The sequence below is a fragment of the Delphinapterus leucas genome, chromosome 17 (genome assembly GCF_059928025.1).
Source record: "Delphinapterus leucas isolate spDelLeu-1000000601 "Yukka" chromosome 17, BTC_Dleu_Yukka2, whole genome shotgun sequence".
In the NCBI taxonomy this organism is placed as follows: domain Eukaryota; kingdom Metazoa; phylum Chordata; class Mammalia; order Artiodactyla; family Monodontidae; genus Delphinapterus; species Delphinapterus leucas.
The window spans coordinates 78,378,112-78,402,005 of record NC_143145.1 but is presented as its reverse complement, the minus strand read 5'-3'; the positions used below and the strand labels follow the sequence as shown (position 1 = coordinate 78,402,005).

General features: G+C 43.5%; 1 protein-coding gene across 11 annotated transcripts in view; it reads left to right on the top strand.

The window, feature by feature from the left end:
• Nucleotides 1-23,894, top strand: part of CHD7 (chromodomain helicase DNA binding protein 7) — a 178,729-nt gene that overhangs the window by 101,766 nt on the left and 53,069 nt on the right. For 10 of the 11 annotated variants that reach the window (XR_016388556.1, XM_089899122.1, XM_089899121.1 and 7 more), the window contains exons 4-7: nucleotides 9,477-9,618; nucleotides 14,657-14,794; nucleotides 16,061-16,126; nucleotides 22,205-22,260. Coding sequence is in view for 10 of the 11 variants with exons in the window: in XM_089899122.1 (XP_089755248.1) it covers nucleotides 9,477-9,618; nucleotides 14,657-14,794; nucleotides 16,061-16,126; nucleotides 22,205-22,260 (402 nt within the window). In the remaining variant the exon portion in view is untranslated. The remainder of the gene's footprint in view (nucleotides 1-9,476; nucleotides 9,619-14,656; nucleotides 14,795-16,060; nucleotides 16,127-22,204; nucleotides 22,261-23,894) is intronic. The other variant, XM_089899123.1, reaches the window with a different exon arrangement.

The following is a 23,894-nucleotide window of genomic DNA, read 5'->3' as shown; positions in this document are numbered from 1 at the left end:
GAAATATGAGGATTCGTGGTCTTCTCTTCAATGCGTTTTCTGTTGTGTATGCTTGGGCCTTGTGAAATGAGAGAGAATTTGGAGGAAGTGCTTCCTTTGAATGACTCTTGGAGGATTTAGTGGTCCATTTAGCTATATAAAGATTCTTTGAATGTACATAAAGAAGGGAACTTAGCCAAAGGTTGTGACTTGACTACTGAAGCTTCATTTAAATGAAGCCGTGGAGATTTGCTTCTAATGCAGTTTCTAGGAACTCATCTGGTCCTTGCCCCCCTCTCCACCCCCAGTATTAAAGTTAATAGGAAGCTAAAAGGCTGCTTCTCAATTAAGAGTGACGATATATATTTTTTAAACTGTGAAAAGTAAACATACCACTCTTACTTCAAAAGACATATAAAGTACCCAAAACACGTTAAGTGTATTTTTTGCATACCACACTGTCCTTAATATTTAGGTTGCTACTTTCTTCTGAGGAACTTAGTTAACTTTTCAGATATTGTTTTCTCAATCATGATCTAAAAGAGTAGCAGCATTTACCTGAGAAATATTTTTATTCAGCCAGCAAGCCCAATAGTGGTGTATCTTGAGTAACTAATACATATTTTCTAATGGGCTCTTATATATGTAAAATTTCTCGGACACAAAAGCAAACCGTTAAACTTGTTTTGCTAATGAGTACAGAAAACCTAGATAGTCAGGTATCTCCCCATCAGGTAATAGAGTAAACGAAACCAGCAGCTTTTCTTCTTCTATTTTCTTGTTCTTTCTTTTATTCACGTGCCGTGACTTAGCTTTGACCCAAGACATTGGATAGTTGAACAGACTGAATTAGGTATTTTGGATACTGTACCAGCAGAAGAGAGTGTAGGTTTCTTTGGCATGTGGTTACAAAGGACTTTTGAGCCCTTTAGGTGTTGGCGAGGAACAAGGAAGACGTGTCCGTGAGCATCAGGCGTCTGCCCACCGGCCTGCCCTGTCCGCTCCTGGTCACTACGTCCAAGCTCCGGGCCAGGGGTGCAACCAGGTGCCCCCTTCCCCTTGCGAAGATTGCCTTCTCTTTGACAAAGGCGCCGGGCCGTGAGGTCTTCTTGATCCCCGTGGGGATTCCTTTCCTTCGAGAAAGGAAGGATAACCATCTCAGAGACTTCCTTGTACATGTGAAAGGCCAGTGACAGGCCACCTTGTGACCCTTCCTCTATCTGATTTGTCTTAAATCAGGATGAGCGGTGAGGGAGCTGTCAGCCGCCTTCAGTTCAGACCCTGCCGTCTCTGATAGCCCGTGATTCCCTTTACGCTCCCTGGCGGGGACGGATGCCCAACGTCATTGACCCTAAACAGCAAGTTCTGCTGACTCATGCTCTGTGCCGGATGCAGGAATGGGCCACAGTGGGCCTGGTGGGAATTTGTTCCTGCCCGTCCAGGGAGCTGCAGTAGACTTCAGAGCGGTGGCCTGCTGGCCTTGTGGTTGTGTGGGAGAGGTGAGGTAGGTCCCACTGCACCCGTCGGAGGAGAGGTGAGAGGTGAGGAGGCCCTGGGCAGCAGGAGGATGTTAAAGGGGCATTTTTCTGGAGACACCTTCCTTTGAAGTCTTCTTAAGTGGAATTTTAGGGTGTCGCACGTGTTGCCGTAGGAGATGTGTTGGGGATGTCAGAGTCGGAAGATAAAGAGCAGGAGGCGTCACAGGCTGATTTTTTAAATTATCGTTAAAAATGTCTATGGATATGAATGTGCTTTTGAAAAGTATGAAGTTCTGTGCAGATGCAAAACTTGTCACGTGGTACATAAAGATCTTTTTGCTAGTTGTCTTCTGCCCAGACAGAGCCCCCTGTGGGGTGTTGGATGCAAAGCCACTGTGAGAGCATCAGTCACGTGAGAGGCCGGCCTCTGCTTCAGCCACCTTTCCGTGGAAGTCCGTGTGACTGAGCTCTAAAATGTTAAACAGGGAGCTGGAGCGTTCGAATTAAGAAAAACGACACTGTGGGACTTCCCCGGCGGTCCAGCGGTTAAGACTCCGCGCTTCCACTGCAGGGGGCGCGGGTTCGATCCCTAGTCGGGGAACTAAGATCCCACAAGCCGAGTGCTGTGGCGAAAGAAAGAAGAAAGACACTGTTCTCTCTCTCTCTCTCTCTCTCTCTCTCTTAATTTTAGAAAGGCAACACCCTTGAACTTCCATTAGATTACTAATTTTATGTGTAGCCCGATTCCTGTAGGAATGATGTAACTTCATGCTTCTTCTGTTGGGGTAGGTGGTGAGGTTTTCTCCTCGTAGGCCTCGCCAGTTGCTCTGCCTAATTCTCCACCTACATACCTCATACCTCACCTGATTAAACCGAGGGTGGGCTGCACGTCTCACCGGTTGTCGTAGCCACCTTGGCGGATCAGAGAAGATACTTATGAGTCCAGGGAGTGGGCTTCTGGCTGCTAACGCTGTCCTCACCCTCCCCGTCCTGGGCCGTGGGAACGCTGGGCGTGAGTAAGGCCGGCGTCTTAGCACTTGGCACAGACAGCCAAGTATTGGCCCTTGGAAGAATATCCCATAGTAAAAGGGTACTGAAAGGCATGCCTTCTGCACAGGTCGTGTGATGTCTGACTTGCCCGATCCTTTCTGCCGTATTGCAGTGCCAGGTGGTGCTGCAGAGCTGGGGGGCTAATGTTCATGTTTGTTGAGCTTCTGGGATCGGATAACACATCAGCTCACCAGACTTTGCTTCCATCTTACTTCTGGTGGATCTTAATTCATTCCATAAAACTCAATAACCTTTAGATTTTCAATGATAATTCGTGGCTTTGTGATTTTTTTTTTCTTTTCCCCCATCTACAGTATATTCAACATTAAAAATGGGTTTAGCTCTTTCAGGAGAACTATCTACTGTACTTCCTCTTTCATTTTTTAAACACATTCTTCTTTATAAAATGGTCAACTGGAGCTTTCCCCAGGACAGGGTTCTGATGTTATTGGAAGGCCACCCAGGGATGAGCTGGAGTAACAGAGGCGTTAACCAGGGGAAGGTTTCCAAGGCCTGGAGGGTCCCGCAAAAGGCCAGGCCAGTGCTGGACGCATAGTACGTCTCCACGAGGAGGTGAGACCTTCAGGCCGGTCCCAGGACGGAGACGGGGGCTCTGGAGCCGGGCAGGTTCTGGCCCAGTCCTGGGACGGCTGCTTCCTGGGCCGAGCGTGTAACCTCTTTGACCCTGTTTCCTTATCCTTGCACAGTTTGATTGTAAGATGTGAAGGCGAGGCCTGCTGAGTTTGAAATACACATTTTAAATGAAAGCAAGTTGGGTTTCTGTGTCTTTCCTAACTTTGCTATTCCCTTCCTAGAAATTTAGCACAGTTAATGTACCTCAGGAGTACTTGATCGTGTAAGAGCTACCTAAGGTAACAATTTAAATTATTTGTCTTTGAGGCAGAGAACTTAAAAACTCGATTGGTAATTTGTCTTTGCAATTTGTTGTTCAGAAATAAAATAGAGCCCCCTCCCCCAACCCCCTCTCTCTTCCACTTCTCAGCTCTCCTTCTTTCTCTTTCTCAAGCAGAAGCATAGGGTGAAGAATTTGTGGGTGGCATTTAGGAGTCGGGGGCCGGCTCAGCACCCGAGGGCTGACTGCCTGGGCGGACGGGGGCTCCTGTCCCCCGATCCTGCCCAGATGCTCTCTGCCCTGCGCTGCCCTGTAGGGAGTCTCAAGCATTCGGACCGTCTGCTGACCGCTGCTGGGCCCTTGGCCTAGGGAGCTCCAAGGGCCTTCGTGTGAAGGTGGTGTTGACTTCTGCGTTTCTTGTCTGTCGTGCAGAATTTGTCTTGACTCTTATTTCATTAGTTTATTCTGTCACCTGCATTTTATCACATCCCAGTTTAGCTGTTAAATAAAACTTTGGTCTTAGGACTTTTAACATTTTTATTTTATTTTGTTGGGTTATTTTACTTTATGATGTATCACATTTTATATTGCCTTCATTGATCCTTTTAAACTTTTAGTCCTTGATCTGGTCGCTTTTTTAGTTTGCCTCTTTATCTTTTAATTTTCTTTTTCATTGTTTAAAAACTTAGAGGAAAATCTGAAGTTGAGAGGCCAGACGCTTTTCTCCTACCAGCCTTGAGACCGCGACCCTAGCGACTCATGTATTTTATCGTATGTGATCTTTCTGAATCACGACAAGCCATACACTTCCTGTGCCACAGACATCCCTCACTTCTCATCCATGACATTCAGTTTTTTATTAGAAGGCCTTTATGTATGTAAAATATAAGGATATGTTTCAATACTCTCTGCTCTCCTAAAAGATGGTAGTGTGACACTTCGGCTTGATTTCCTGAAAACGGACCTGTTTGATCTTCACGAGCCTCCAGGTTGATTTTACCCGGTGTGAGGGGGCCCATCACTGACGTGTCCTGTCTCGAGGGTCTGTGTGGTGGAGAATCCGCTGCCCCCGCTCCGCCCAACCCCGCCACTGTCCACACAGCTTCACCCGCTGACTCGACTCCTCTCGTTATGTTTGGCTCCACGATACGGTTCCTTTTCAAACTGTCTTTCCTTCGAGGACTTAGACCCTTAGGCTGGTGCTTATCCATGTTTCACTGCACTCTGTAATAAATCAGGGCAGCTAGCTGGCTTTCCAGTAAGTTCTAGCCCTTTGCATAAAGTCGTGTTTAAAAAACCTGTACTCGTTTCTCACCGAAAAGACTTCATTATTTACATGCTCTATCTTAGCTTGGATTTATGTGTCCAGCCCCACTTCAGGTGCTGTCACTGGGCCCATCGTTGTGGACTCTTACAGCCATACACTGAATATGTCCTTCCAGAGGGATGACTCCCTCCATGTGGATTCCTCCTCTCTGAACCCAGCATTTGTTGCTTGGAGTTTTCATCAGGACGGTGTAGGTTTTGATCACTTGGGGTTGGGGGAGGCAACCACAGAACTTTAGAGCTCGGTCTGGCAGCGTGACCTAAGTGTCACTTAGCCATGGACCCTGAGAATATCCCGCTGCCCGCCACTGGGACCTCCCTCTCATGGTGAAATGTGACATGTAAGTAAAGCTGGTGGAGGGATGGTGGCCCTACGGTGGCCAGCAGCATCCCTAGAAAGATATAACCCTTTCCAAGAGTACAACGGCCCGCCTAGCTTCACGAGGGGGTGGCCCTGCATCTTGGCCTCACCAGTAATGGTGGGCGATAAGGGTCAGTAATGGTGGGCGATAAGGGTCAGGAAATGAAAGAACTCTGTGAGTCCGGAGGGGAGGTATACAGATGTACGGGGTTTGAAAACTTGCTAGGTTTCACTCTACTTTGTTAGTAGTTTAGCCCCATTTTACTGAGCTTCGTAAAGATAGAATCTGCGTGGGGTTTTCGTAAATGAGTTAAGGAGAAGAGCGCTTTAGCTGCACGTAGTCAGGGCTGTGTATGTGTTTGTTGATTTCACGGTTACTCGTACTGTTTAATTGGTCAGCTAAAGTTTATAAGTAGCCCACCTGACCAGGTACAAGGAATACAGAGATAAATAAGACACATTTCCTTCTTGAGCTAACAGGATAGTTGGAGAAAGACATATACACACACACACACCTGGCGCTTTGGTTTTACTGCATTGCAGTAATGTTACCACCCAGTACTGTGTGTTTTAAACATCCCTTGTGTGGGGGTACATCACGTGGCATGCAGAGAGTGTGAGATCTTACTAATCCAGACTTTGGTGGCCAGAAAATGGTTCTCTGACTGAGTGATGTCCAGCTGAGCCTTGCAGATGTGAGTGCGCGAGGGGCAGTGGAGGGAGGAGAGATGCGCGTACGCTTCTGGGAGCGGTCCTGTATATCTGCAGGGTGGAGGGTGGAGAGTTTGGGGTGTGGGAAAAGTAGAAAAATAAAGTTCACGTTGCCGATGATAAAAACCGCGCACTGAGAATCTCGGACGTCAGTACACGTGGGGCTGCGGCTTTGGGCGGAATGATTCGGTCGGGTCTGTGTGTGAGCGGGGCCGCCCTGCTGGTGCCTGGAGCTGGGTTCGCAGGGCATGTTCGGGCGTCAGGACTGAGCCACAGAGCTCGGGGACGCGGCGGGCAGGGCCGGTCCAGGGGGCGTGTGGAGGCAGCCGGGGCTTCTCCGGGCCACGGCCAGTCGGGGCTGGACCCGCACAGCTGGCTCTTCTGGCCGTCCTGGCTGGCGGGGCGTCAGGCCGGGGCCAGCCCTGCAGCTGTTGGCGGCGCCCTGAGGTTCTGGATTTGCGCCAGGCAGCCCGTGGCCTCGTCCCGGACCTCGTAGTGTCGGGTTGAGGGCTTGTCCTTGTGAATAAGTACTGCTTCCTTCTCCCCAACCGGAAGAGCTGCCCTCTTCGTGCGTTCAGGCTCCCCAGATTCTAGCTGGGGAGAGGAATGTGTACGGCCGTGTTTTGGCTCAGACATTACGAAAGACCAGCCTTGAACCTTACAGATTTGGGTCGCGGCTGTGGCCGTGGGATACGTGTCCTCTCGCCAGCAGTCTGATGGCGGGTGGCCCTGCCCCTGGCTGGTGACGGGGACGAGGCGGGGAGGCCGTTGTGACGGTCGGGGTGGGACATGATACGCGTCTGAACTAAAGCAGGGGCCAGGGGTATAGAGGCGAGTGGCCTCTGGGCGGGTGTTGAGACTGTTGATAAAGGCTGTTCCTTCTCTTCACGTGGCCTAGGTGATGTGGTCACGACGGAGAGGGTCCCGTCCCTAAGTCTCCGCAGTTGATTCCGCCCGTGGGTCTGAGCCGCAGTCAGAGAACAGCTCCCAGTCGAGTGTGCCAGGTGCTTGGAAAGGTCGAATCTTGGAGCAAAATGTAATTACTCACCTCATTTTATGGATGAGAAAACTGAGACTCGGGGAAAAGAAATGACGTATCCCGAGTCACAGACAGACAGGTTATAAATGACAGAGTTGGAACTTGAACTGAGGGCTGTCTGAAATCAGTGCTCCTCGTTGGCTAAAAAAAAAAAAAAAAAAAAAAAAATTCTGACTTTAGCTCTTTTGGGGCAAAGCAGTTTTAATATAACAGTTGAAAATCCAAATGAGCTTATTGCAAAATAGTGGCAAAGGCAATCTGATGTAAATAACTTCATCTTGTCTTTGATTGTAATGTCTTGGGGTGAACATTGAAGACTTTGTAGCTTTTTTGACTGCTTGGTGTGTTTTTGATTTGTACGTTGATGTCACGAGAAGATGTTAGCAAGGAAATGCTTAGATGTCTCGGGGCAGCATGAATAGCTCAAGGTCCGCTGAGTTTAGAAATCCTCCAGTCATCAGAACTGGGGTGGTTGCTTCCCTTGGCTACAGGCATTTTGTCCGGGCATTTGGAGAGGTCCTGTCTGACTTTGCACGTTCTTGGAGGTTCCACAGAGTGCATCCTTGGGACAGACGGAACATCATTAGCACTTCTCTCCTCCAGCAGATTGACGTCTCCTCAGACCTGGGCTCTGGCGGGCTCCGAGGCAGTAAGCCTTTTTCTCCCGTAGGACAGTTTACCCCTGGTGCAGGAACCCCACTAAATCAAATTGTGTCCTTCACTGTGGCGTGGAGAGGGCACTGGGGAAGGACCTGCTGCCAGCTTTCTTTACCTGGCAGTGGTTCAGCTCCGTGACAGGCCTACCTCTGATTTAAACAAATTTGAGAAATATGTAAAGTTTTGGAAGCAGTTTTGCACTGATTTGATAAAAGAAACCACAAAACACTGCAGCGCAGGTGTTGAGAATGTTTGAAAGCTGATTGAGGGAAGCAGATGGCTTTAGTCAGTGGCATCCAGCCAAAAGAGCAGGTGCTGGTCATGTGACCGCTGGTTACCAGGGTAATCTGATTGCTCTTGGCGTGCAGATGAAAGGAAAGGGGCCCAGCGTTCAGCTGTAGTATTGTATAATTTGTGGCAGTTAGAGCGGAAATAAATGCTGGAAATGGAGCCTCATAGTAGGGGAGACTTCTGTCCATGTGTAGCGTAAACACTAGGACAGTTGGATGAAGAACTGTTGTATGGATTTTTTTTTTTAATTTAAAAAATATGCTTTCTGTGGATCTTTTGGGGGCTTAAAGTTTTTAGGACACTCCTTTTATTTATTTATTTGTAAATTAAAAAGAACTCTTTAAACCTAACTGCTGCTTGCTATACTCTGAATTGTCGTAAGTTTTTTCCTTATGTGGCCATTTACTAGGCTCAGATATTAACAGAACAAAATAAAAACAAGCTCTGAGTATTTGAAAATGACTAGTTTATCAAATATTGTATTTATTCATTACAAAAATGCCTTTTAGGTGTGTAATTATGCTAAGTACTTTTGAAACATTTTACATGACATGCTTTACTTAAATAAAAGCATATTGGTATCTTGGCCTCTTTTCCTTTTGTAGTTGTTGGGATTGAAAAAAAATACTGTTTAATGCATTCTGACAGCATACTTTTCTAGGAATTTACAAACTTAAATAAACTTTTCAAAGCTTTTCGAAATGTATCTTTTGTTTTCAAAAATTTATTAGAATTTTAGGCTTTCTTGAAATAGTAAAAATAATTATTACTGAGGTTGGATTATTTGAAATGTTGGATAGTAAATGGTAATAATCAATATTAGAAAACCCTTGGGGCTGGGTTTTGGAAATTGGTATGGAAGGCGGCACCAAGTGTGCATTCTAAAAGAATGGCAAATAAAGGTTCTAAAGGTGATAGTAAACTTAAATTAAAAAAATTTTTTCATACAGTTCATTCTTGTCTTTTGACTTATGTAACATTCAAATCCTGTTAACATTTGATGGAAACATACTATGGAACGCGCACTTGAATTGCTGGGGTCACTTTGCTATATTTCTGTATTTTGGAGACCCAGCTTTTGAAAAAAAGGCCATCGTGACTACCTCAAAAAAAAAAAAATGCCTAGCACCAAAATAAAGCCGATTTTTACTTAAGGATACAGCGTTAAATAAGTTTATGTAGAAGAGGAATTGCTATATATCTTGTTAAGTTTTAAAAGGTTATAAATTGGATAAAAATGTATCAGTGTCATAAAAGAGGACGCCTCGTAGTGGTGTCAAGAAAAGGACTTAAACAGGAGTATTTAAAACTATCGGCAAGAGACAGAAGGAGCGATCGTTCTGTCCTGGTTTTCCTTGACAGTTTTAAAAACCATCTTCTGGTACCTTAAAAAGTTGATAGCAAAATGATTTCTTAATTCAGGTTGTCATTATGGCTTGGTGTATTGGCAGGGATCGTGCATTGTCTAGATGAACAGATGTATTCTGTGTGGTATTAGGAGTTTTTGCATGCAGTTTTTCATTAGGTCAGATATCTGCTGAAGGTCATCAGTGTGGGGTTTTGCTGTAAAAACTTAATTGAGAGTACTCTTTAACTCTCGATGGCCCACATGCATTGATTTATCAATTGTTATCGATACTTTAGGGATATTGACGTGGGAAATGTAAGGCGTGGGGCGTACGGAAAACCTTGTTAAAAAGTGAACACTAAGTGATCCACTTTGAATTCTAGTAATAAGAAACCTGATTCAGAAGCAAGTGCTTTGAAGAAAAAGGCCAACAAGGGAAAAACAGAAGGTTCTGAGAATTCAGACTTAGACAAAACACCCCCATCATCTCCTCCTCCTGAAGAAGACGAGGACCCAGGTGTTCAGGTAATACCATTATTCTGATCCCGAGCTGTGGTTGTTTAGCGTGGGTAACTTTAGCTGCATATCGAGTGCACTGGACCTCCCTGGCTTTGTTATAGAGCTGCCGTAGAGATGGCTTTATTGTCGCCTGGAACATTATATCCCTAGTGATGAGAGCTGGGGGGCCAACCCAGAATTAAACTCCTGACTTCTTGGTTTTGCCATCTTTGACTCTGTGATAAATAAAACTGAGACTCTTCATTTATTTCTGTACATGTATCTTTTGATGTTTATGTTAGTGTTAACATAGTCTTAATATGTTGGTCCATTTAAAGCTTCACCCACATTTCTGATTTTCTGCTAAGTTTGGTTCCTTGTCAATTCTTTTATTTTGCAGAACAGAAAGTCCCAGTGTAATCTGTAGCTCGTCTTCAGGTTTCTGACATCTGATGGTCAGAGTCGAGATGTATTTGTGTAACACTAAAGTTTCTGAACAAGTTAGTGACTTTCTGGACAGCAGCCCCGCACAAATTTCCAGTGTTAGAGTCTCCTGGCTTTCAGAGACTTTTATAGGAATCAGTCAAAAAAACTGGCCCTGAAATAAACATCAGGAATTTAGGTTCTTGTGCGTAAAGCACACTGCCTTCGCTGATTGGACAGTAAGTAAGGGACCCCTACACGTGACCGTTAAACATTATTATTTCCTTGTTATGTTCCCTGGAAGCATGCCAGCTTGGTCCTCTGGGATGGCTGGGAATGTGGCTTCTGTGAATGACATCTAAGTTATCAAGGAGCAGTTACTGAGGATCCTGCTAGAAAAACAAGCAGCCCCTGGAAGCGGGTTTGACCTTTTCTAATGGTTTGGTGCACTCTCAGTACTTCTCCCTGTACCTACTGATTTGCTTAAAAGTTAGAAACAAAGTACTTGCAATATACAGCTCTGTGCTAAAGAATTTCAGATAGATTTTGTGTGTGTGCGTGTGTGTGTGTGTGTGTGTGTGTGTGTGTGTTTAACTAGAACTCCCTGATATCTATAACTTCACAGAACGACGTAACCTTAGAGGACCTGAAAGGGCGGGGAGAGAGAGAGAGAGAGAGTGTGTGTGTAAAGGAATGTGTCTCAGTTTGGTTTGGTTCTATAACTAACATAGTGATAAACTCTGGCAGTTAGAGTTAATCTTGTAATTTCCTCTAACTTTCCATATCAGTGAAAAGATATTGGGAAGGTAAGTAGCTATCTTTTAAAAAATTGTTCAGGGGGTTTTAAACTGAAGTATTTTTAATTATTTTGAATTTATTCCGTATGCCCACAGGTGTTTTTTTTTTCCCCTGAATTGCTTTTGCTTAAACTAAGACCTTTGTGCAGTAGTATTTGGACAATACTAAGAAGACTGTCACACAAGTCAAGAAAATTCTGTTGTTCTTTCACAAACACTGCTGTTTTTTACAAGTCTGTTTGCATTAACACAGACTCAAATGGACTTTATGAAATACTAGTGGTGTTTTTTTTTCCTTCTGCATTTCAGTTATAGAAAAATGCTAATCAATGCAAATGAACATCCGTGCATCCTTTCTAATTGGCTGGTGCTGAACTGTCACGGGTCAGACAGCTAATATCAGTAAACACACAGGTCCATGTTTCTCAGTGTCTCTTCTGTATCACAGCAACACAGGAAGTGACGCTGACTGCTTGTTTGTTGTATTTCTTCCTGTAGCACACGCGTAAAGGGCTTAAAGTTCTTGAGTTTTATGATCAACTTGTTTAAACTTTAGTAAATGCCATGTCTTTTTTTTTTCTTTTTCTTTTAACAAACTGAAAAGTTTGTGTCACAAAGTACTACAACAGTGAGATTGTGGTAACGCATTTAAATTTGTTCTTCAGCATACCTGTTTTAACTATATGAAACTTTTCTAAAACGATCCAAGTTTAACAAGTTGACCTGTTATTGTAGTGTTAATTCAGAAGTTTTGAGCTTTCAATGCAATTGGTTTCAGTGCAGTTCTTATATTTTATTTTGATTCCCCCAAATGTTTCAAATAACAATAGTTTTAACAGACCATAAAGAAGCCTATTATGTGATAAATAATTTTATTTTATGTTGGGAAATTGGGAAAGGAACCTTGATATCCAAAATAAATGAACTTAAGATCAATTATTATTTAGAAGGCAGAGAAGCCATATAACATTTAAAACTTTCAGAAAGTTGAGTTCTAATTGTATTTTGGGGTTTCTTTTACTCTTATGAAGTGACCTTGTATCCACTATTACTAACCCTATCACTGTTGCATAGATTTATAACGCAAAGTTGATATGAGGGGAAACTTCCGTTATAAACATTATATTCACCAATATGCACATTTCTATTAGAAAAATAAACAGAAGTCTCTGTTTTTATTGTACTGGAACATTTCTTTAATATGAGAGTGGGATTTAGTGTAAAGTAGATTTGTCTTAGACTCTGTCCAAGCTTAGACTCTGTCCAAGGATGTTTAGTTACTTGTGCTGGAAGAATACTAGGGCAGTGTGGCCCCAACCATGGAAACCTGATGAAACATCACAGATGTGTCATTAGTAGCACATTCTCCTTACAGTAATGACAGAAAGGTGAAACTGTAGATTCATCCATTTCCATTTAGCTAAATTGATATATCAAAAGAAATACAGATACTATACTAAATTTCACCAAATTAAAATGTTGTTCCTGATAATAGGCTTTTATATCTTAAAGAAACTGACAGCCAGAAGCAGGCGATGCTGAAGTAAGCAGAAGAGGCGGAGCTATTCCAGAGCAGCTTTGGGAAAAGAGGAGGGAAGCCGTATGACGTAGCCCGGCTTCAGAGCCTCATTGCTTTCTGATTTTCCCTTGGAAAGGTGGAGCTAGTTACTGATGACTGTAATCCTACTAATTGCATTTGGCATTAACATGTCCCTTTAAGTGCGCTGTTTTAAGTGCTTTCAATGAATTCTCGTAGGAGATCTTCACAGTATACAGATGAGGCAGCTACTATCATTACCCCTAGTCTACAGACCAGGAAGCTGAGGTCCCTAAAGGAACTCGTCCAGGGTCACGCAGTGAGAGCCTGGCCTCATTCTAACGTGGGCACTCAGCTCCTGGACCCCCGAGGTCAAACTGCCCCTGGTGACGTGGGGCAAGATGGACGGTGGTAGGACCCCCGCAGGCCTGGGTGTCACCTCCACGTGGAACTGGTTATTCTCTGCGGGGCTGGAGAAGAGAGAAGGGTCAGAGGTGGAGCCTTTGGCCCACATCACCGCTCCCTCTCGTCTGAGCCGCTAGGAAGCCTGTTAATAAGATGTCCCCCCCCCCACACACACACACACCAGATACCTCCCGGCAGAGGGGTACATTGTGCCTCTGCAGCCCTGGCTGTAGGGCTGAGTTCACAGCCTCGAATGACCCATCTGACGGTCCTATCATACACAGTCGTAATGTGAGCTGTCTCACATCCCCTTTGAGAGCAGGACGAGCACAAACTTAATATAGTAAAATTGAGTGGTTCCCATTCTTTGAGACATGGCACGGGGGCTTGTTGGTCCTGACTTGTGCCCCGTAGGTCCCATGCCTGTCCCTCCTGAGGTCTGCACGGCGGGGTGATTTGCCTCTCTCTGCCCTACTATCCCAACTTTAAAATTCGAAAGGCTCTTCAGAAGGGTTTATTTCATAATTCTTAGAGAACAGTTAGTATCAGTGTTACTTTTCTCAGTATTCTTTTTATTTCTTCCATGTGCTTTGCCAACTCACCCATGAGTTGTAATTGAACAGGGTTTTAAAATTTACACGTGTCATTTTAGAGTTATCTGAGATGTCATCACATACACATATTAATGAGAAGGTTATTTCTGTCTGTTTTTAATTAACTGACAAAACTATTTCTATATCAAAAAGGTCAAGCCATCTAGAATGGTTTTGAACAAAAAGTACAAAATCCTTTTTTCTGCTCCATTCATTTCACTCTCCAGAATTAATAGCTATTAACAGTTTGTTGTGTCTTTTCAGATTTTTTTCTGTTATTGAAAACATACCCGTATACATTCATTTTTTAGCAAATATTCACTGAGTGTAGGGAAGTAAACAGGATTTACAGTATGTTTCTCTGGAGGAGTTTATATATTTATCGCCCACGCATACAAATAGATACACAAGGTTTTTTTGTAATCTTAGAATTATAAGCTAGCTATTGTCACTTGAATTGCTTTTCTTTTTACTTAACCATTTATCTGCTAGATGTTACCCAGATGCGTCATGTAGCTTACTAGACGTGTGCTTGCTGGGAAGGGGGATGGGCGTGTTTTACGTTTTGACCACACTGTCCTGCAAAGGTGTACTGCGTTCTATTTTGACCACTGGGTGGGAGAGGACCCATTTTGCCAATAATCCTATTAATACTAGCTAGTAACAGTCCTTCACATTTTCATCAGTGCAGTAAAAAAAAATTTTTTAATTCCTTTTCCTAGTCACTTATTATAAATTCTGCCGTTCAATCCTTCAGCTCTTTAAAAATGTTCAGACTCTTTCTTTCAGGACCAAGATGAAAATACAAACTTTCTATTTAACTGGGTCTCTGAGATAGTTTTAGAACCTTGGATACTACTGTAACAATAGTTATCTAGAACTTTATTATTCACAAATTATCTTCTCATGCCTTCACTTTTTTTGACTTTTTCTTGTGGGGAAAATTTTTAAAACATACAAAACTAGAATAGTATAACGAACCCCTACATATCCATCACCCAGCTTCAGTATTGCCTTCACGTTTGAGCAACTCACCGGCTGAACGAGGAGGAAGATGTATTGTTACTTCCATGTCCCAGTTAAAGGTCACGTACCCGGGAGTGGCAGGGCCATCACTGGCCGAGGCGCCTGGCTTCAGATTGCCCCCATTTCCATTATATTTGTTGCCACTGTGATATCTTCTGTGATTTGCAGGGTTAAAGTCACCAGCTTTTCTTTACGATTATTATTATTTTATAAATGTACCGTGCCATTCTGAGAAGGGGGAGAGCAACAGCTTTCTAAACCCAGGCTGTGGGTTTTCGTTTTAGAAGAGACGGTCCAGCAGGCAGGTGAAGAGAAAGCGGTACACCGAGGACTTGGAGTTCAAGATCTCCGACGAGGAGGCCGATGACGCAGACGCTGCTGGGAGAGACTCGCCCTCCACAACCTCGCAGTCGGAGCCGCAGGTGAGTGGCCTGTGCATTTCTCGTGTGCATTTCAAAAGATGGGCTGGAGGGCTTCCCTGGTGGCGCAGTGGTTGAGAGTCCGCCTGCCGATACGGGGGACGCGGGTTCGTGCCCCGGTCCGGGAAGATCCCACATGCCGCGGAGCGGCTGGGCCCGTGAGCCATGGCCGCTGAGCCTGCGCGTCCGGAGCCTGTGCTCTGCAACTGGAGAGGCCACCACAGTGAGAGGCCCACGTACCGCAAAAAAAAAAAAAAAATGAAAGGATGGGCTGGAAATTTTATAGCTGGAATCTGAGAAGTTCAGTAGAAGCGTCGGACTTTGAGCTGCGAACATTCATCTCGTGTTGGTGAACACGCTATGGGAAATTAGTCCTTTAGGAGTGTCTTTTAAAAAGCCCCGTTCACTGGGATTTATTTTTGTACAAGCCTGTGATACGTAATTTGACACAGTTTTGGAGAATTAATGGTCTTTGTTGAGGATGAGGCAGACCTAGGATGCAAGGAGGCTGAATTTACCTCCGAGAGTTCAGTGCTGTAGCTTCTGGGACTTTAATAAACCACTCAAGCTTGTCTCCTGCTGCTTGGCACTGTAAGAGCCCCTTTATGAAATTATTGCCTTGTAGTACCCAGCAGGGCCTACTTTATTCTCTGTGCCATGTAAGTGATGGATAAAAGAGTTTGTATAAAGTATGGGTAGTAATGGAGGATTGATTATTGTGAAGCTCTTCCCCCCCCACAACAAAAGCCCTCTTCTTACTATTACTGTGCTTTAGTTAACAAACTGGTAACCCATTGAAAAATATATTAAATACAGTTTTGTATTTTATTTGGTAATTTGCGCTCTGTTGTTATATAGCGTTTTATGTGACCTCCATAGATAAAAAGCTGCCTACAATAACAGAATGATGAGTATATTAACCCCATGGGTCCAGACGAGGAAAAGTTATGTTTTTGCTGTCACGCAGAGATCATTTTCTCTTGGCAGCTGGAATTTCTGAACACTCCTTGGCTTTAGGGACCCGTGCTAGTCCACGCAATTAAACCACATAATCATGAAGTAATAAACACAGCTCTTCCTTTTGCCTTTTTGCAAGGGAGATTTTTGTTCTTTTCAGTCATATTCCCCACTGGTGATCGTACCCAGTGATTTAAAGGGTATGAATTTAAAGGGTATGGAAGGAGGTGCAAAAGGGAATGATTTCTTGCTTTTACAGCTTAGAATGAAATACTTTCTGTTTGGATTCATTCATTCCACTTTATGTTTTAGGAATCTGTTGATGCAGACGGTCCAGTGGTAGAAAAAATTATGAGTAGTCGTTCAGTAAAAAAACAGGTAAGCACCGTGTAGAGCTATCAAAACCTGTGGTGTGTGTGTGACTCTTAAATTATTTTTTGCTTTATAATTTCCTTTAAAAATTTCACTGTTGGGCTTCCCTGGTGGCGCAGTGGTTGAGAGTCCGCCTGCTGGTGCAGGGGACCCGGGTTCGTGCCCCGGTCTGGGAAGATCCCACATGCCGCGGAGCGGCTGGGCCCGTGAGCCATGGCCGCTGAGCCTGCGCGTCCGGAGCCTGTGCTCTGCAACGGGAGAGGCCACAATAGTGAGAGGCCCGCGTACCGCAAAAAAAAAAAAAAAAAAAAAAAATTTCACTGTTGAAAATGAAACTTCTGGTGATGTTTCTAATCCTGTCTGATTTATTAGTCCAATATCAATCTTTGGGATGTTCAGCCCAAAATGAAATTAAAATGTAGCAAACAATCAGTGCTTTATTACCCCGTTTAGAGTAGGCAAGAACTCAAACGTCTCAAAAGAAATATATTAGGACTCCTAGAGTTGTAGGCTGCCTTTTCCATAAATATTATTTCCGAAAAATCATGACCATGAATCTATCTCTCATCTCTCTTAGGGAGGTCCCTACCCCAGCCCCCCACCCCCCGGAAGATCTCTTTATCATGTTAGCAAGTAGGTGTTTTCTCATACTTTTCATATGCAATTGAAATATTAGTATTCTTTTGTTAGTGCAGAAGTGAAATACAGAACTATTTTCAGTGTAATTTTTGAAGATAATGTGACTTATCCTTCCAAATTATTCGTAATTCATGTTGATCCGCGAAGGTAAGCCCTAAGTACCTGTCACTAGCCTGGTGCCCATGTCACTGAGGGGCACATACAGTCTGTGACAACAAATTCCAGGAACACTGCATCTTCTTTTACTGATGGAGACTCCCCATTTCATCCCCCCCATTTCCCTTCTTGCCCATTTTGAGAAAACACTTTACTTTGAAGAAGCACATAGGCATCCAGATGCATTTACGTATTCCAGCAAACCGTGTTTGGTGTCTCCAGAAAATGGTCTCCTTTAGACATAGGTGTCTGTCTTCTAGCTTGAATCATTGTCAAAGGCAGAGTTGTTACTTTTTATTGCTTTCAAGGTGTGTGGAAGACAACCTCATTGTTTTGACATGTAAAATAAGCTTTTTTTTTTTTAAAGATGTAAAGTGTATACAAAGTGTAATTTCCAGGGAGAGAGATGAGGAATGTAGGAATTATGAGATTTAAAGTGAGCTTCTGGGTTTATCAAACAGGAAACGTTTACTATTCAGATACTATCTAGAGATCCTTGAAAATGGTATTGCGCCAGCCGTAAACTTCTCTTTACCTTTGCTCCAATACTCTCTGCTTTTTGTATTGTGTTATTCAAAGTATAGATTTTTATCAGAAGGTAAAACTCTGGTTCAAACAAAAATAATCAAGAACAACATGTCAAGGTATTTTCATAATGAGTGGAGGTAGTGGGAGTGTATGGGGTGTCTATCTGGTAGCTCTCTGAACCTAAGGATCTCCTCTCTGATGAACATAAAATCTCAACCAAACTTCCCACCCGTTCAGGCAGAAATGAGCACTATTTAACTAATTGGAAAGGTTGCATTTGTGTCCTTCTGATGACTCTAGAACTGTTGACTTGTGAATTGTAGATGTATGGCAAAATTTGAAGGCTTGATGTCCTTTAAAGAATAATCCCCTCCAGTGGATTGAAGTGGCTTGTTTGAATAAATCGCACGTGGTTTGGATGGGATATAATAATTTTCATTCAAGCGACACTGCTCCGCGCACCCAGCAGGTTTGGGGGTTGCAGGTTATAATTAGCTCTGTTATTCAGAGCTGCTCTGACTGTGCATGATGTAGGGCATCACTTTTTCTCTCTGTTTTGCCCACCGGAGGGCATTTTTTTGTTTTTTCTTTCCAACCCTTTAAAGATAGGTACCCGCAGTTGAGGAGTAGGTATTGCTGCCATTTACAGACGACCAGGCTTCTCTTAACACAGGAGATTAAAAATCACGGTAACTGTACTTGAGGGTAGAGTATTTGTTGACTAGGTGAATTTTAGGATGGAGAAAATTAATGGGAAATTTCCTCTGGAAGGAGAGCTATGCCTTGAGGTATGATTTAAAACAAGAAGGAGGTATGGAGCCCATTGAATTGCTTGTAGATTAGTGGCATTTCATAAAGGGCCATAGAAAACCATTAGAAGGCTGTACACGTTAGCAGGTGCTAACTTTTTAAACTGCTCATGTTCTCCGAATAGTTACTTTAGTTATCAGCTTCAGTAATATTGGAGGAAAGTGTAGCAGATAGAAGCAAAAGGAAATTTGAGATTTTTCCCCCGGATTCTACTATGCCTGCTGGTCTGTTTCCTATTACCATGAATAATGGAAGACATGGCTGTGAGAAGGTGCCTTTGTCTCCCCCTGGCAGCACTATGGAAACTGGTTAAGGGCTCAGAGCCTCCCCAGCATGGTGCCGACACATAGTGGGGACAGTTAACAGGTTTTGCAATCAGCTGACCTCATCACTGTAGCCTGAGAAGCATCAGCCATTATGGTGGAGTCGTGCAAACTCACAGAACTCACCCGGCAGAACCTCCCTAACTCCGCACCTCGTGTTATATAGGGATGGCTCAGGCACTTATGTTGTTCTAAACCCAAATCACTGTGCGTGAGACCCAGTGCAAGGGACATAGGTGGTACTTGTATTTGAATTTCGAGGTAGATTTAAGAATGGACTTTTGGATTGTATAAAGGTTAATTTTCTTCTTTTCCACATTTGGTCATCATGTAGCCCCTTCTGCTTTGAGCCATCTGTCTTTGGGGGAAAACAGTTCAAATCCTTTTTGTACCAGAAGGTCAAAAATAGTTTTGAAAGTGGATTCTGTATTATTATGTCCTATTTTCTTCCTAAATGAACTATGATTTGGCATCTCTGGTAGAATATACAGCAGGTTGGGCCAGAAGTAGGAATGGATTCATACCTTTGCTTTATTGTTACCTTTTTCAAGGCGCTTTCTCATTCTTTCGTGCATTGTTTAACAAAATTTCTGCCTTTTCACACTACAGTTTAGCTTCGTTTCCCCAGTGTGACTGCTTAATTTAGTAATAGGATGCTTGGGAAAGGCCATTCATTCTTTCAGGCCAACAGGATTATCATTTGCTGAACGGCTGTTTTAGAATCCAGGTGACCAGAAGAGTTGATTTAGTGCCTGGTCAAGGTTCCTGTTTCATGTGAACAGTGGAACAAGTATGGCTCAATGTGTTTGGAACTTTCTATTTCATGTGAATAGTAAGGATTTTGACAGACTGCTTTAGGAGTCTAATGAATGAAACGATATACACATTTCTCAAAACTAGTCTATCGAGCACATAAAATTACTTTAGAGGACTCTCAAATTTAACGGTAAGTGTCCTAGAAATAAATTTGAGTGGTGTGTGTGTGTGTGTCTGTGTGCGCGCGCGCACGCGTGCACGCACGCACACACACACCTGCAGAAATAGTGCCTTGACTCAGTTATGCATCGGATATGCCCATTATGGAAAAGCTTCGGAACACTGGGGCATGGGAGGTAGAGGCTGGGGCTGTTTTCAACTGTCAAGAGAGTCTGGTCAAACCGACTGCCGTTTAGTGCGTAATTAAAATGATGCTCCTGAGAGCTTATGAATGCACACACTTTTGTTAATTGTTTTGCCCTAAGTAAAGCAGAAGAGGCCAGCGTGATAATATTTATATGAAATGAAGGGCAAAACAGCTCTATTACAGCTCTCTACTTACAGCTCTGGGAGCAAGAAGTTGATCCAGTATGTGTGGTCAGTTAAACAAAGCACAAGGTTCTCATTTGGGACATCCAAGAGAAATAGGTCCTGGGACAGTTCTCTACAAGCTCCAGGTGCTACTAAATGAGGTCTCAGAACCTGATCACCTCCTCCCAGACAGCCTGAGACTCTCTTGTTGAGATCTCCACAGCACGCCCCCAGAGGCATAGCTGATCATGATGAGAAAGTGGGTGTTCACGAGAGTCAGGGACAGGCAGCTGATGGCGTTAAGAGTCGGAACTTTCTGGAGCAGAATCGAGACAGAATGAAAACTGCCCCTTTGTTCAAGAGTTGATCTGTGTGCTCTGAGGCCCACTTAGAAGTTACAGTGAGGCCCCTTAGAACGAGATGGAAAGGGGACAGTACGGGAGGGAAGAGCCGGAAGAAGGAAATCAGGAGATAACAGAACATAGAAAGGATAAAGCGCGTCTTTTTACTACCTCAAAGATAAGTAATTTTGAAAAACTCTTTCAGAACTGAAAGAAATATAGTTAACATCAAAAAAGCAAAAACAGTAGACCAGACGTTTGAATTCCACTCGAGGTTTGAATTTCATGATATGCTATGAGAAGCATCACAAGATCTAGGCTCACCCTGGATCCCCATTCTCCTTGGCTGACCGCAGTCTTATCTTTGCCTTTCTACTGTGATCTCCGGTTCTGTGCAAAGATACTGTGTCTTGAAATGGTTGCTGAAATGTGGGAGTGGAACGGGGTAATGTTAAGGGCTAGAAAAATGTAAGGCGAGTTCGGGATGGATTGTTACTTGAATCGACCAGAATTTACCTATACAGTAATTGCAGGCTTATATCCCTGCTCTTGAGGGCACCCAGCAAACATTTCTTTTCGTTTTGGACACCTGAAAGTCTGGGACATGCCACAACACTGTAAATCAACTATACTCTAATAAAAATTAATTTAAAAAAAGAAAATCTGGGGATACAGATGGTTTTCTGAACACGTTGATTTAAGAAGCTGCTTTAGGGTGATGACCGTTTATAGATCCATTAGGGCGGGATCAGATATTAATGGGTTTCGACCCCTCTCCTGAATATCCTGTCTTCTTACTGGTGATCTCTAGGCAGATGGAAAAACTGCTTAAAATTTAGGTTTAACTGATAACATGGGATAGTTTTGAAGAAAAGTTTTAAGTTCACAGTCTTTGACAGTAGTTCGAAGATTGGGGATTGAGGCTGATTCTAGGCTCTTTGAGCAGATCTGGTGCCAGTCTGTCACCCAGTGAGAAGTCTCTGCTCCTTTGTTCGCCCTCTGCTGTGTTCTGACTTGCCTTAATTTTCTTTGCGGCACCTCTGAGGCAGTTTAGCAGCCAAATGTGACCCTCAAGGCAGGTACTCTTGTAAGAGTGTAAAAGCAATCTCTAGACATCTGTAAGTGGTGTTGATTTTTTTACATCCCTGATTTATCTGATCAAATGTTCCAAAAGAACATTACCTATTACAACTTGTTTAACAGCCTACAACCAAGAGGAAAAAAAATATTGAAAGAGATGCTTAAAATATTATATGTGCAGTGTCTTCTGCAGACATTACAATAGGCAGGATCAGGGGAGACGTTCGAGATAATCCCGCCACTGCACCCTTGACTTGGCTGATGGGTCACGATTTTAACCTCACCTCGGTGTCGTATTTGGAGTGTTAATTTTATTTGGCTGCTGTGCGTATGTGACATCTTGTCTGAGAGATTTTAATTGTACCATTGAGTCAAACTGAAACTGTGAATAGTGATGCACTGAAATTACAGCCTCGGAACAAGGTTTAGTTTTAGATGGTTTCTTGTTTAGCGTTATTAACTATATGGAGGAATAAATGTCTTTTAAATATTTTAAAACATTACAAAACCCACCATGTAAAGTTGCCGTGAGGCGGCCAAAAATAATCCATATGGCATTCAGGAGAGCAGTGGCTAATTGGCTGCTGCCTGAGAAAATGGTACACTTGGCGTCTACTTAGCACTGTGGGTTTGGCAGAAAGCCACATTTGGGGTCAGGCTGTTGTGAATGAAGCTGCATGTGGTTAGGGACGAGCTAAAGCCATGCACGTCTGAGAAGCCGGAGCCCATCGGGTAGCGCGCATGGTCCGCCCTCATCCCTCTGGCCTCCCAGCAGCTCACCACATGCTCATCCTTCCAGGAGCGAGCGCCCTGTGCCGCTTCCGCGATGCCTGTTTGTGCCCACACGGGAGTAAATCGTTACTTTGGAACATTCTAGTAGATGGTTTCAAGTGCATGCCTGAAATTTTCCTCTGTTGCAGAAGGAATCTGGAGAAGAGGTAGAAGTTGAGGAGTTCTACGTGAAATACAAAAACTTGTAAGTACATTGTGATTTCTTTTTTTTTTTTCCATGGAGGAATATATTTTCAATGTACCAAATGTTAAAAGGTAATCAGGAAGTTTTTTTTTAAAAATTGGCAACGGGGAGATTCTGGTGTCGTTTATTCAGTGCCATCTAGGCCGTTGCCTACTAACTTTTCTATCTTTGATAGTTTACGAACTTTATTTTTCTGCAAAATGTGTAATTGGTGTACAGGCTGACCAGCTTTTGTGTATAACCAAGAAGTTCTTTTTAGAGGGGATGAAAGCTCATGCAATAACAGAAAAGTGAGGAAAGTATTATAATACCTGCCTGACTCTGAGAATGAATTTTGCTCTGCGGGGCTCCCTGCCTTCATATTTCATTGGGATGCTTGGCACCCGAGATGAGAACTCTGCTCTCAGGCAGAGGCTCTGGGAAATCGTGACATCACTCATGTTCTGAAATGCAGTGAGCTATGATTTTGTTGCTCCGTTTTCATTTCTAATTTTTGTCTAGTGAATTTGAATTGCATAACTCTTAAGAAAACTGCATGAAAAACCACCGTGAGCTGTTCTGATTGTAGATGGAAGCTGGATACTAGGGCCAGGCACACTCTGACGAGGCAACCTCGTTGGAAGCATCAATAGTCATCCTGCTGAGGAGGACAAATAACAATCACAGAACAAGGACAAAAATATTTGTTGATAACATAAAAGTTAAATGTACTGTAAACTTTTTAAATGTACTTTAAGCTTTTTGAGGCAAGGAACTCAAGTACCATATTAATAAATTCTAGGGTTGAAGAGAGGCTTTGGGGAGCTGTCAGAACAGCTTAAGAAAATTTACCCTACCCTCGAAAATAAAAGCATCAGGCCTCGTGGTTTCTGTCATTCCCCCCTGTTGCAGTTGGCACTGTGTTAATTAACGGATGCATTTCTGACGTTTGCGGGCAAAACCTTTTACCAGGTAAAAAGATGGTAAGAGAAGGAGTCTCTTACCAGTGTTATTGTAAGAATTCAGTGAAATGAAAAATGCTCAGTAAACATTAGATGCTGTCATCGTTCTATACTCAGAACACGATGAGTTTACACACGTGCAAGTTATGCACATGGCATGGTTTCAGATAGTCTTATAAGGAGAGTGGAAAGACCAGATAAGGAGGAGAAAACGAAGTAAGCCGGAGAGACAGAGAGTTCTCTGGCCGGTTGATCAAATCACACTCAAAGCACAGAAGTTTAAGTATCGATTGCCAGGAAGTGGCACCACGAGACAGGCACCCGTCCCGGTCAGCGTGTGGCTGTGGGAGGTGAGGCGCTCGGTCTGTGGGAACCATCTCAAGTCGCCTGCGCACAGCCCCAGAGCTGGGCCCGGGCTCCCTGCCCAGGTGCCACTGCCGCCAGCCAGGGGAGGCGAGCCACCTGTCTGCCATTGGTCACGTGAGATGAGGCAAAGCAGTGCTCAGAAGTAGCTTTCCTCTCTGATGTTATCGAGATCTAAGGGAAGTTAACGTTTCCATAAAATTAAAAGTTTTTCTTAACCTTTCATTTTGACATGATTTGAGATTTACAGAAAAATTGCAAAAACAGTGCAAAGAATTCCTGGTTTTCTTCTTATAATTAAAAAGTATCTTGTGGAAAGATGCTTTGAGA